The sequence below is a fragment of the Hemibagrus wyckioides genome, linkage group LG16 (assembly GCF_019097595.1).
Source record: "Hemibagrus wyckioides isolate EC202008001 linkage group LG16, SWU_Hwy_1.0, whole genome shotgun sequence".
NCBI lineage: Eukaryota > Metazoa > Chordata > Actinopteri > Siluriformes > Bagridae > Hemibagrus > Hemibagrus wyckioides.
In genome coordinates this window covers 22,957,501-22,969,187 of record NC_080725.1, presented here as the reverse complement: position 1 = coordinate 22,969,187, position 11,687 = coordinate 22,957,501, and the positions used below count along the sequence as shown (strand labels likewise).

Genomic DNA, 11,687 nt, shown 5'->3' with positions numbered 1-11,687 from the left:
ATCCAGGACACGGAAGTGACAAAGTGCTTTTGTGTACATTTTAATTTGTGTGTGTGTGTGTGTGTGTGTAGGTGGGAAGCTGAAGAAAAAAAATGCTTGATGATAAAAACTATTTATGTGTTAACACTATATCCTAGTTCCATCAGTTACATGGTTAATTAACTAGTTAAGGTTAATAAATGAGTTTCAAATGTAAATGAGTTTATTAGTTAGTTAAGATTGGTGATTTGAAGATTGCTTCTATAGTTTTGCTAACATCCAAACTCCGTCTTCAGATATCAGGCCACGCCCCTTGGCTGAGTTTATCACATCATTCACCACTATGATTTTACACATGAGCTATAGTTGTTTCAGATTCTCTTAACTTGTCATTATTTGTATGAGAGAAAGCTCCGTGGTGGACAGAACGCTCTGGCATGGAGAGTGTGTGTGTGTGTGTCAGCCTCCAAAGCTGAGAGTGTGTGTATGAGTGTGTATGAGTGTGTCAGTGGTGTCAGGATGTCCTGTCTCTGACTGGCACCCAGCTGACACACACACACGCACACACACACACACACACACTGATATTACATCATGCCCTCTGTGAAGTCACTGTGTTGTGTATCAAAGCTGTTCCTTCACCATCATAAACAACAAAAGTATGTGCACCCTGACCCTCACACCCATGTTTGTTTCTTCCCCAAACTGTTTTCACAAAATCTGAAACATACAATTGTGTAAAATGTCTCTAATTTGTGCTTTAGTGTCACAATTTCCCTTCATCATGACGAGGTTCCTGTGCACAGAGCTCCTGAGCTCCAAGAAGACCTGCAGGTGTGGAGAAAGATCAAGAACTCCTGCAGTGTCCTGCACAGAGACACGGACTTAACCCCACTGGGATGAACTGGAACTGGAGTCTGATCAACATCCTGACATCAAGAGTCTGATCTCGCTGATGCTTCTGTAGCTGAACGATCACTAATCCCCTCAGACATGGTTCAATCATCTAGTGGAGAACCTTCACAGAAGAGAACACGAGAGTGATGAAGTCTAGTACAGGATAGGTCCAACATTTGTTTTTTTCCCCTGGAAATCTAAACTTTAATATTTTAACTGTAGATTTGATTAGGTGTAGAAAGTACAATTCTGAGCAAATTCTCATAGCAGCTAGAGAAACAGAAATAAACGCTCCATGACGTGGCATTTCACATTTAATCTATTCACGCCAGGATGAAAATGGCATTTCTATTCTCTTTTGGTACACTTTCTTATGTAAAATAATAAAACTGAACTCATATCTGAGGATAAATGTAAGTAGAGTAACGAAGCCCAGTTTCTGGTGTTCGGATTTATGCTAGTTAGCTAAAAATGTCGGCGAGGTTGCTAACGTTTAACGTTTGGGAAAGGCTTGTTGGTGTTAAATAAAGAGTCAGACTTAACAGAACGTGTACAGCATGTATGTGATTATAAAGCAAATGATGCAACAAATGATAGATTCACTAATTTGTACAGATATAAAAGTTATTTTCACGCGAGCAGGTGATTTGCACACACCCCCTGCTTCTGTTAGCTAATGTCTCCACCTGCTGGACAAACCGAGGAACTACAATTCATAAAGATTAAGACTATCTATCTATCTATCTATCTATCTATCTATCTATCTATCTATCTATCTATCTATCTATCTATCTATCTATCTATCATTTTGAGCTGCTGGAGTTTAATTTTCATAAAGTTCATACTCATGAATTATTATTGCTATTTATTTGTTATTATCTTTTGGCTAGAATCAACTATACTTGAATTATTTTCCACCAAATTAATCTCTAAAAATGTATAACATGAATAATTCATAAATAAAATGCAAAATGGCCTTAATAACGATTCTTCTTCTTCTTCTTCTTCTTCTTCTTCTTATTATTATTATTATAAAAATGTCAAAAGTTTTTTAATTAAGCATTTATTAAAATCAAGCATAATAATAATAATAATAATAATAATAATAATAATAATAATAATAATAATAATAATAATAATAAGTAAATTACCATGCAAACTATCATTCTGCATGACACACAAATATTTTAAAAAGATGTTCAATAATTAAAATAAATGAAAATTAATATCGGAAGTAATTCTGAAGGACAAATAAATAGAAAATCACCCATGGACGCAAACTTACTGTATTTTATTTCCTGGAAAAAAGATTGAAAAACATATCACATACTCATATGTACAGCACATAAGAAAAGAAGATGCGACCAGCTCAGCTTTAAACTCAGTGTCGTCTATCAGAGAGTCCATCCTTTATTTACACCACCGACACAAACCTCATCCCAGTCAAACCAGTACAAGAAAAAAAAACACTGCAAGAAAATTTGGTAGAAATGACTCTGAGCGTGAGTTTGCACCAACGTGGACAATTTATTCAGGGAAAAATGATGGAAATTAAATATATATATTTTAAATAATATTTGAAAAAATCTTAAAATATAAAATATGTCTATGACAACTTTGTAATCTTTTAATTTTTTAAAACGTTGTAATTAAATTTTTTTTACCCTAATTTCTACCGCAGTTTTATTAACTATTTATTAATTATCAATTTATTAATTAACGCTTTAATATTTTTAATCCATGTTGGTGCAAATTTGCCATGCCTCTTTTGCTTATTTTATAAAAAAAAAATTAAAAAAATAAAAAAATAACAGAAATAGTTTGTGTATTTTTTTTTTGCTTGCTGTACAGAGCCCTCTTGTGGCTGATAGTGGAATTGCACACAGAGCTCCTCCGGTCCTCCTCCTCGCACCGCGGATTGCTTTTTATTATATTTTTATAAGTTTGTCTTTAATATACAAAGAAAATGACCTGAAATAGAGCCTGAACAAGGTGTTTGTATGTTTAATAAAGTTTGGGAATGAAGTTGGATAAACAGATGCTGATCTCGAGCTCATCAGAAGTCTAGAACTTAATAATAATAATAAAATAAATAAATAAAGAAGGCGTTTTAATTTATTATCAGGGCTGGGAATAATAATAATAATAATAATAATAATAATAATAATAATAATAATCGGAGGAGGAGGAGAGAGAGAGAGAGAGAGAGAGAGAGAGAAAGAGGTATATCTGATTAACCTGAAGTGGGTGGAGCTCTGTGGCTTTAAAGCTGAATAAATTAAAAAACGGAGAACGAACAGTGTTTCTTTTTCTCACTGCCCTTTAAAAAAAATAAACAAAGACTGTTATTGTTTTTTAAAAATATTATTATTATTATTTTTTTTTTACTTAATGCTTCAGGGTTCCAGTGTGGCGCATGCGCAGAGACGGGACAGGGAAATGAAAAGCGTCTCAATCGATGAACATAAATTAAAATGATCATGATAAACTGTAACAGAGAGGAAATTCACACAATCCAGTTATTACACTGGACTTTATCCTGAAGGCCTCCTACACAAACACACACACACACACAGTCAAATGGAGAAAATGACACACACACACCAGGTTTAGACTCTTCACAGTTTCTCTCCAGGCTTCGCTTGCTGTAAAGCCGTGACAGGAGAAAAGGAGCAACATGCAGCACGTCCACATCAGAGTCCATACAGGAGATATCTTCAACGCGTTCCAGAGTGAGATCTCGGTAAAAAGAATCTGGGGAGGAGCTTTAACAGGAACCATGGTGAGATGTTCAACTTGACCTAGAACTAGCGTGAGATCTTCCACACGAATTGAGAGGACTTGAGAGGTGAGATCTTCAACAGTGAACACTGTAAAATATTTCCCAGGATGAAGGGTATAATTCTCTGAAGTACTCAAGATGAGATGTTCAATAGATATCCTCAACTCTTTACCTAGAACCAGGGTGAGGGATCTGCAACTAAACCCAGGCTCTAGATCCAGGTTCTTTGTCACAGTCACCATCAGGAACATGGCTGAGATCTTCAACAGTCTTTTGGATTTGTGGTGAGATCTCCAGCAGGAACCAGAGTGAGGTCCAGGGTGAGGTTCTCAAACGCACACACTCACCCACAGTGAGGCTGGGAACTCCACAGCATTCTGTACGTGTGTGTGTGTGTGTGTGTGGGTTGCCACATATTGCTCCTTGTATTCAGAAATCAAAATAAACACATAATAATAAAAATAATCATAAAAATGTATAAAAATGAGAAAGTGGTTGTTGAGATTTTGGCAACACGTGAAGACGTTTTCGTCGCTCTGAGCATCGGGACCACGGAGTGATGATCATGCAGATTGAGAGATGTTCCTCAATCCCTCATCACCCGAGTCAGAAAAGGGATTTTGGTGTCAGGATATTAAGCTCCGCCCCTGCCACAGGTTCTGCGTTCCAGATGATACGAGGCGCCTGGATAAGCCCCGCCCCCTTTTTGTGCCTTATCCGCCGATTCGATTTGATTTGTTGCCACTCCCTCCTTCGTTCCCCTCGGTCTGTATAATGGTCTCTCCCAGAAGACGGACAGTTCCACTGTGCCAGGCGGGGGTGTGGGTGGTGCTATAGCTCGCTGTGGCGTACAGGAGGCTCCAGCTTGTGTGAAAGAGCTGTGAGGACCTTGTCGAACTTCTCGTAGCGTTCGCTCTGACTCCCCTCGGACCCTCGGCTTCCCCAGAGCAGCCTCATCTGGAATTCCGTACAGAAGATCTCCGACACTTCCTCTCTCTCCTGGAAGTCTATACATCACACACACACACACACACACAGGTTAACACACTTCAGCAAAAGTTTTGCTTTTCTTTAATCATATTCTTAGTTTACATTACGAGTGATGTTTCAAGGAAAAGGGGGCGGGACTAATACACTTTCAGTATATATAACTTTAAATAAAGAAAATCTTTAGATTTATACCATTACAATTATGCAAATGTAATAAAATATTTGTTTATTAATGATTATCAATATTAATAGATTCACATTTATACAGGCAAAAAAGTTATTATATATATATTTTTTTAAATTATTATTATTTTTAATCATTATTCTTTCTGTCTTACTCCGGAGTCAGAAGAGCTGAGGAGTTTTTTGGGGAAAAAAATGTTAAAAATATTTTATATTATATTTTTTCTGTAAAGCCAAAACACAATACTGTATATGGAAATGATTAAAAAAAACAAGAATTAAAATAATTGATTAATAATATTTTTAATATCGATATGAGTTTTTTAAAGAAATATAAAACAATTAAGCATGAAAAATATTGATTTATGTAAAAATTAATAAAATTAAATGAATAGAATTTAAACTGAATAAAAGGGCCTGTAACAGACTGGCTTGGTGTCATGTCTCTGTATTTGTAACAGGATGATGATGAAGATGATGATGATGATGATGATGATGTAAATAATGGGATCTAAAATAAAAAGTGCTGTAAAGCAGCTTTACCGTGCAGTTTGCTCTCGGCGTTGGTGCGGTACAGGCCTCCGTGGTGTGCAATGCTACGTGCTGCCTCTAGATGGCTCATGACCACGTCCACGCCCCATTCGGAGGTATCCCACGGCTCTGGCCCCTCCCCCACGGCCACGCCCTTCTCTAACAGGCACAACACGGGCACCACGTGTGGGAAAGTCGTACTCGACAGCACAGAGCTCTCTGACACACAAAAAGACAAAAAAAAAAGATTAAAGTTTATCCACAGAAACACAGCCCTGTTCGGGTGGGATTAGTTTCTCTAGAAGAGGTTTGTATTGATTTTTTAAAACATTTCCTCCCTGATTACTTTAAAAGGAATTAAATTAACGCAGGAGATCTAGAAATGTAGACAAAAAAATGTAATTTTTCCATTTCCAACTGTTTTAAAATAATATTTTAAATATTTTAATATATTTCTTTTAAATTTTCTTTAATTTTTTATTTTTAAATTATTAAATGCTGTTATTTATGGGGAATTAATTTTTTTTAATTATTTATTTCATTATTTCTATACAATGAAACATTTGTTTAATTACTTTTTACCTGTAGCTCTCATGAAAATATCCCCCCATGCTAATTCAATAATTTTATGTAGAAAAAATTTACAATTTTAAAGAACAGTAGAAAACTTTTCACGTTAGCACCAAATCAGCTGTAACGGACTTTGTAACTGGTAGTTAAAATAACCATTTTTTAAAAATGCAATTTAAATATAAAAATTTATAAAAAAAAAAAAAAAGAAAGAAAAAGATATCAATATCAGGAAATCTGGAATAGCTCAGAAATGTTTAATTAATTGATAATTAATCATGATGTAATAATAATATCATTAATGTTACATTAAATACCTATTTTTAAATGCTGTTTTCTTAAGAAAACATATTATGATTTTAGAGAAAAAAAATCCTCGTTTATTTTTATTATTATTTTTTTTATAATCTTAATTATCTTCCTAAATTCCTAATTAAATAATTTAGTAAAGTAAAGGTAAATTATTTTGTATCTTATTGGTTTTTTTTTTTACATTATTTATTTATTTATTTATTTATTTATTTATTATCTATAAAATATATTTTTATTTATTATTATTTATTTATTACTATTTTTTATTTATAATGATCTTTATTTATTAAACATTTTTTCCAGTGATTTGACTTCACATTAAAGTTGTGTATAAAATGTAATGTCCTTTGTCTTTATTTTAAATGTTTAGTTATTATCAGATTATTTCCTGCCAGTTTTCAGTGAACAGGTTTGATGTTGTGTGTGTTGGACATTATGTAACACTCTGTGATTGTTATTTATAGCATTAAAATATAATTGTATAAAAACTGACTGTATATGAATTCATTAGAAAGAATTTCATTTGTTAAAATAAATGATTTTTAATTGATTTTAAGTGAAATAAAAATAGAAGAGGTAATAGAAGGAGTGTGGTAATCAGCAGCTCTACTCCTCACCTTTGCCTTCGTTTAATCCCTTCATGAAGGGCTTCAGCTTCTTCTCGTATAAGATCGCTCCCTCTGTGTGTCTCTGCCTCAGAGTCATCCACGTCTGGTCCAGCCGAGAGATCTGAGGAACAATCCGGCGCACAGGTCAGTCCACACACACACACACACACACACACACACACACTCATACACATACCACATCACAGCTGAAATCTCTCTCACAGACACACACACACTCTCTCGCTCTCTCTCTCTCTCTCTCTCTCCCTCTCTCTCTCTCTCACTCACTCACTCACTCTCTCTCTCTCTCTCTCTCACACACACACACTCACTCTCTCTCTCTCTCTCTCTCTCTCTCACACACAGACACACATTCTCACACACACACACACACACATACACACACACACACACACTCTCTCTCTCTATCTCTCACAGACACTCTCTCTCTCTCTCTCTCTCTCTGTCTCTCTCTCTCTGTCTTTCTGTACTCTGACCTGTGGGAGTTCGAGAGCTCTCATGATGGCGGCGAATCCGAACATATTTCCCATGGTGCTCTTCAGCTCGGCTGCCAGTTGGATGGTCTTATAGAGCAGAGCGGCTCGTTCCTCCGTGCTGCCCGTACAGCCCAGCAGGTCAACTGCCATCATGATGGACATGGTGTAGAACCTGCGGAGAAAATACACAAGATCGAGTCAGATCATCTAAATCAACTATTAGCAACATTAGCATTTTTCTAAAAGAATGTTTTTTTATTTTTTTTGTAATAAAATGCATTTTTGCTAAATTTAATCCAAAGCTAAAGACTCTAAAGCTAACTAGATAGCCTGCTAGCAACAACAACAAGCAACCTAGCTACATGCTAGCTACATGCTGTTTATCTCTTTCTCTCTGGGATTCTGGGAAAATCCTTAAAGAATCAGAATAAAACAACATTTTAGAACCTTTCAGAAAGCAAGAACAGTTAATAATCCAAAAACATCTGCTATAACCTTAAATAAAACTATAAAATATCAAAAACAATTTCAAATGTTTTTTTAAAAAATGGTCAGAAATCCTGTCAGATTAGCTAGTTTTAGCCAGCTTGCTAGCATCAGCAATAAAGATATAACATGGCTTCATCACATTAGTGTAGCTTGTATATTATAAACAGTTAAGAATTTTCCATTAGCATTATTTTAGAGATTTTGGTTTAATTAGCGAGAGTTAACAGCAATAACTCAGGACATTTACAACTCCTAAAATAAAAATCCTCTCAGAAATCCTGTCAAGTTAGCTTAGCCAAGCTTATGTGATTTACACAATATGACTTAAAATCCTCTGAAATGCTCTGTCACGCTACTTTAAGTTAGCTAGTTTTATAGCATGAGCAGTGAAAATTTATAAATTTGACAAAAAAAACCCTGTCAGGTTAATTTAGAATTTAGCTTTAATATTCTCAAACATCTTGTCAATGTAGCTCATGTTAGCTTCAGCACTAAAGACCGTGAATGTCACATGGCTTAGAAATGCTCTTTAGCAGTGACTATTATAAATTGTTTTTTGAATACGACTGACATTTTGTTAAGTTAGCGAGAATTAGCAGTGTAATTATGACATAATTAAGACAGATTAGCCAGTTGAAGATGATAGATGTTTATGAATATGATGTAAAAGTCAGTTAGCTAGCATCAGAAGTAAAAATCCTTTGAGAAATCCTGTCAGAGTGCTTCATGTTAGCATGCTGGCTAACAGAATCTGTGGAAATTCATTTGTATATATGAATATTAATAACTTCCTTTTTTCTTCTTTCTTATATGGTGTTTCTTATATGCAGTCTCTTATTTCCATATATATATATATATATATGACTTAGGGACATGGTATGCGCATGCCTTTACATGTCTGAGTGTGTGTGTGTTTGTGTGTGTGTGTGTGTGTGTTACCTCTCGAGCAGGTCCAGTCTCAGCTGATGGCCATGCGGTAGAGTCAGCAACTCCAGCCCCGAACCCACTCCCATCATCCTTTGCATCTCCTTGGTAACGCCCAGTATCCTAGCAACCTGCAGATGGCCACACAGTTGCAAGAGGAACATTTAATCTCGTTCTTGTTATTTAAATTTATTCACACGCTCAGGAGCAGTGACATTTAATTACTCTGTAATTTGGGTCTTATTGCATAATGACTTTAATCTGATTGGATGGAGGCAGAATCTGAGGAAGTGGGTGTGTCCTCTGAGGGGATGTTAAGAGGAGGAGGATGAACATAGGCAGGTTTGCTGGAGTGAGAGATGTTCACAATGTGTGTGTGTGTAGGTACATGAGTGTGTGTGTGTGTGTAGGTGCATGGGTGTGTGTGTGTGTGTGTATGTGTGTGTGTGTGTATGTGTGTGTAGGTACATGAGTGTGGGTGTGCGTAGGTGCATGGGTGTGTGTGTGTGGCTAATTGCTGGTAATCAGAGCCTTTTGAAACAGGAAGCATTAAAAGATATTCAATCTGCAGGAGTTTATCGAACCTCAGCATGATTTATTGGCTTGTTAGTAAACAAGGATCCTGCAGCGCACCAGATGATGTAATTAAAGGGTTCAGCTTAAAGAAATACACTGACATCAAAAATGCAAATTTGACTAATGATGAACGAAAGCTAGTAGCTATTAATTAGCATAATTAGCTTAATTATCATTCATTAAAAGCCAGGCAGAAATGCGCTACATTTTTGATTCCTTTTTAACAGTGTTTATGTTAAAGTAATTTAAAGTAAGTCATTTTTTACTGTCCAACGTCCACTGTCCTTTTCCACTTTTCCTTTTTCCCTAACTCGTTTGCTTCAAGGTTTCTTGTTTCCTGTTTCCATATTTGGTCATAACTTCTTTTTCCAGTTAACTCACTCTCCCAGTTGCTGCTTCGCTTTCTGTTTCCTTTTATAAAGTATTACTTATTTACTTGTTTGTTTGTTTAGTGAGCTGTTTCTCTTCGAGGCTCAAGTGGTTAAGGCTCTGGGTCGTTGACCGGAAGATCAGGGGTTCAAGCCCCAGCACCGCCAAGTTGCCACTGTTGGGCCCTTGAGCAAGGCCCTTAACCCTCTCTGCTCCAGGGGCGCCGTATCATGGCTGACCCTGCGCTCTGACCCCAACCTCCAAGGATGGGATATGCGAAGAAAGAATTTCACTGTGCTGTAATGTATATGTGACAAATAAAGGCTGTTTCTGTTTCCTTCACAGGTTAGACATGCATGTGATTTCTTATAAATAGGTTTTCCTGGTTTTCGTACCGTGCAGTCGGCCTTGGTGATGTGATTGGCTGCTGTTTTCGGGTCCACTTCAGCCAGCAGTTCCTTCACCCTCTTCAGGACCCCCATCTCCAGGGGCTTATTCTCTGCAGGAAGCAGGGCTGATTGGTACTGCCCGGGTCTGAAGCATGAACTGTTCTCCACCAGAGGCAGTGTGGAGCTCTCTCCTCCGTCGGTGGGGGCGGAGCCTGGCACTCGGCCGTCCTCCACCCTCAGCCTCTCCACGTAGCTCTTAGATGGAGGCGTCGGGGGCTGGCCCGGCCTCAACTCGCAGTAACTGCCCCCTCCTTCCAAGCCGTCCGAGGGGTAGCCGTGAGCGCTGGGGGGCGTGTCTGAGCACGGAACATTGTTATTGGAGGAGGAAGGCGAAAGGCGGGGCTCGCTGGAGCGACGCATCACTGGCGAAGGTGGAATGACAGCCAAGACACGCCCACCCGAGCCATGTCTGTGACGGGAAACTGGGGAAGGAGAAAAAAAGAGAGAGAAGAAGATTTATTAAAGAGATATAAAGTGAAAAAGACAACTGCAGAGAGAGACAGATAAGAAAGAAAGAAAAAAAGAAAGAAAGAAAGAAAGAGATAAAAAGACAGATCAGTTGACAAAGAAAGACAATCTGTGCATCTGAGAGATAGAAAGAAGACAAGACAGAGAGAAGTGAGAGAAAAGACAGAAAGACTGAAGGAAAGAGAAACAGTATGTGTGTGTGTGTGTGTGTGTGGACATACTGGCGGTGTAGGCAGGTGAGAGAGGAGCTTCTCCTACAGGGGACAGAGGACAGCGCATCTCCTGGATCTGATCCATACTGAGCGCACAGTTCCTCATAGCGTCTTTATGGTGAACTGTGGATGGACTGGACACACACACACACGTTACAAACACGACATAACACACTTCCCATGAGAGCTTGTATCGTGTACAGTGAAGCTACGACTATCACGACACACGTCTAGCTCAACTCGTGCTGCTACGTGACTACAGGAGCTGGTGACACATTCAGTGCTCAGATCAGACGCAATGCATGCTGGGACTTGAAGTGCAAAAACAAACACTGTGGAGAGAAGAGTGAAAATGAGGGAGAGGTCTATACTCTATACTAATACACACACACACCAGCTGCATCCCTGCTCCTTCTTCACTCTGGTGTCTGACACTCCAGAGTCGGCCACTTCACTCGACTGGTCATCGCTGATGATGCAAGATGGACAGTTAGACTTGCTCACATCAGATCAGACATGGGTTTATAATCCAAAAAAGGTAGAGAGTGTTTTATTCCTCTTGCACCACAGCAGCAGAATTATTATTAATAAAGAACAAGGCTCTCTAAAGATCTTCATGATGATGATGATGATGGTTTTCCTCTCACCTGTGTGGGATGATCTTCTCAGTGGTCAGACCGTCCGTCATGGTGACGCTGCGTCTCTTGATGTGCGCCCCCCGCTGAGCGGACGGCGAAGGCGTCCCCGATCTCCCGCTGGCCAGGGCGAAGGTAGCCTCCAGGTACCTGAGGGGCAGAGTGCGGTTGACGGGGCAGAGCAGCTGAGTGCCGGAGCGCTGGCACACGGGCCGG

The 11,687-nt window shown here is 38.2% G+C and overlaps 1 protein-coding gene across 2 annotated transcripts in view; it reads right to left on the bottom strand.

Moving 5' to 3' along the window:
- Positions 1–2,152: 2,152 nt before the first annotated feature.
- sh2d3ca (SH2 domain containing 3Ca) overlaps positions 2,153–11,687 on the bottom strand; it is a 46,434-nt gene continuing 36,899 nt past the window's right edge. For both annotated transcript variants that reach the window (XM_058412305.1, XM_058412306.1), the window contains 8 exons: positions 11,484–11,687; positions 10,846–10,970; positions 10,103–10,578; positions 8,778–8,893; positions 7,350–7,521; positions 6,862–6,973; positions 5,375–5,581; positions 2,153–4,665 (listed from right to left, as the gene is read on the bottom strand). The exon at positions 11,484–11,687 is cut by the window's right edge and continues 221 nt beyond it. In XM_058412305.1, coding sequence (XP_058268288.1) covers positions 4,490–4,665; positions 5,375–5,581; positions 6,862–6,973; positions 7,350–7,521; positions 8,778–8,893; positions 10,103–10,578; positions 10,846–10,970; positions 11,484–11,687 — 1,588 coding nt within the window. In that variant the 3' untranslated portion in view covers positions 2,153–4,489. The remainder of the gene's footprint in view (positions 4,666–5,374; positions 5,582–6,861; positions 6,974–7,349; positions 7,522–8,777; positions 8,894–10,102; positions 10,579–10,845; positions 10,971–11,483) is intronic.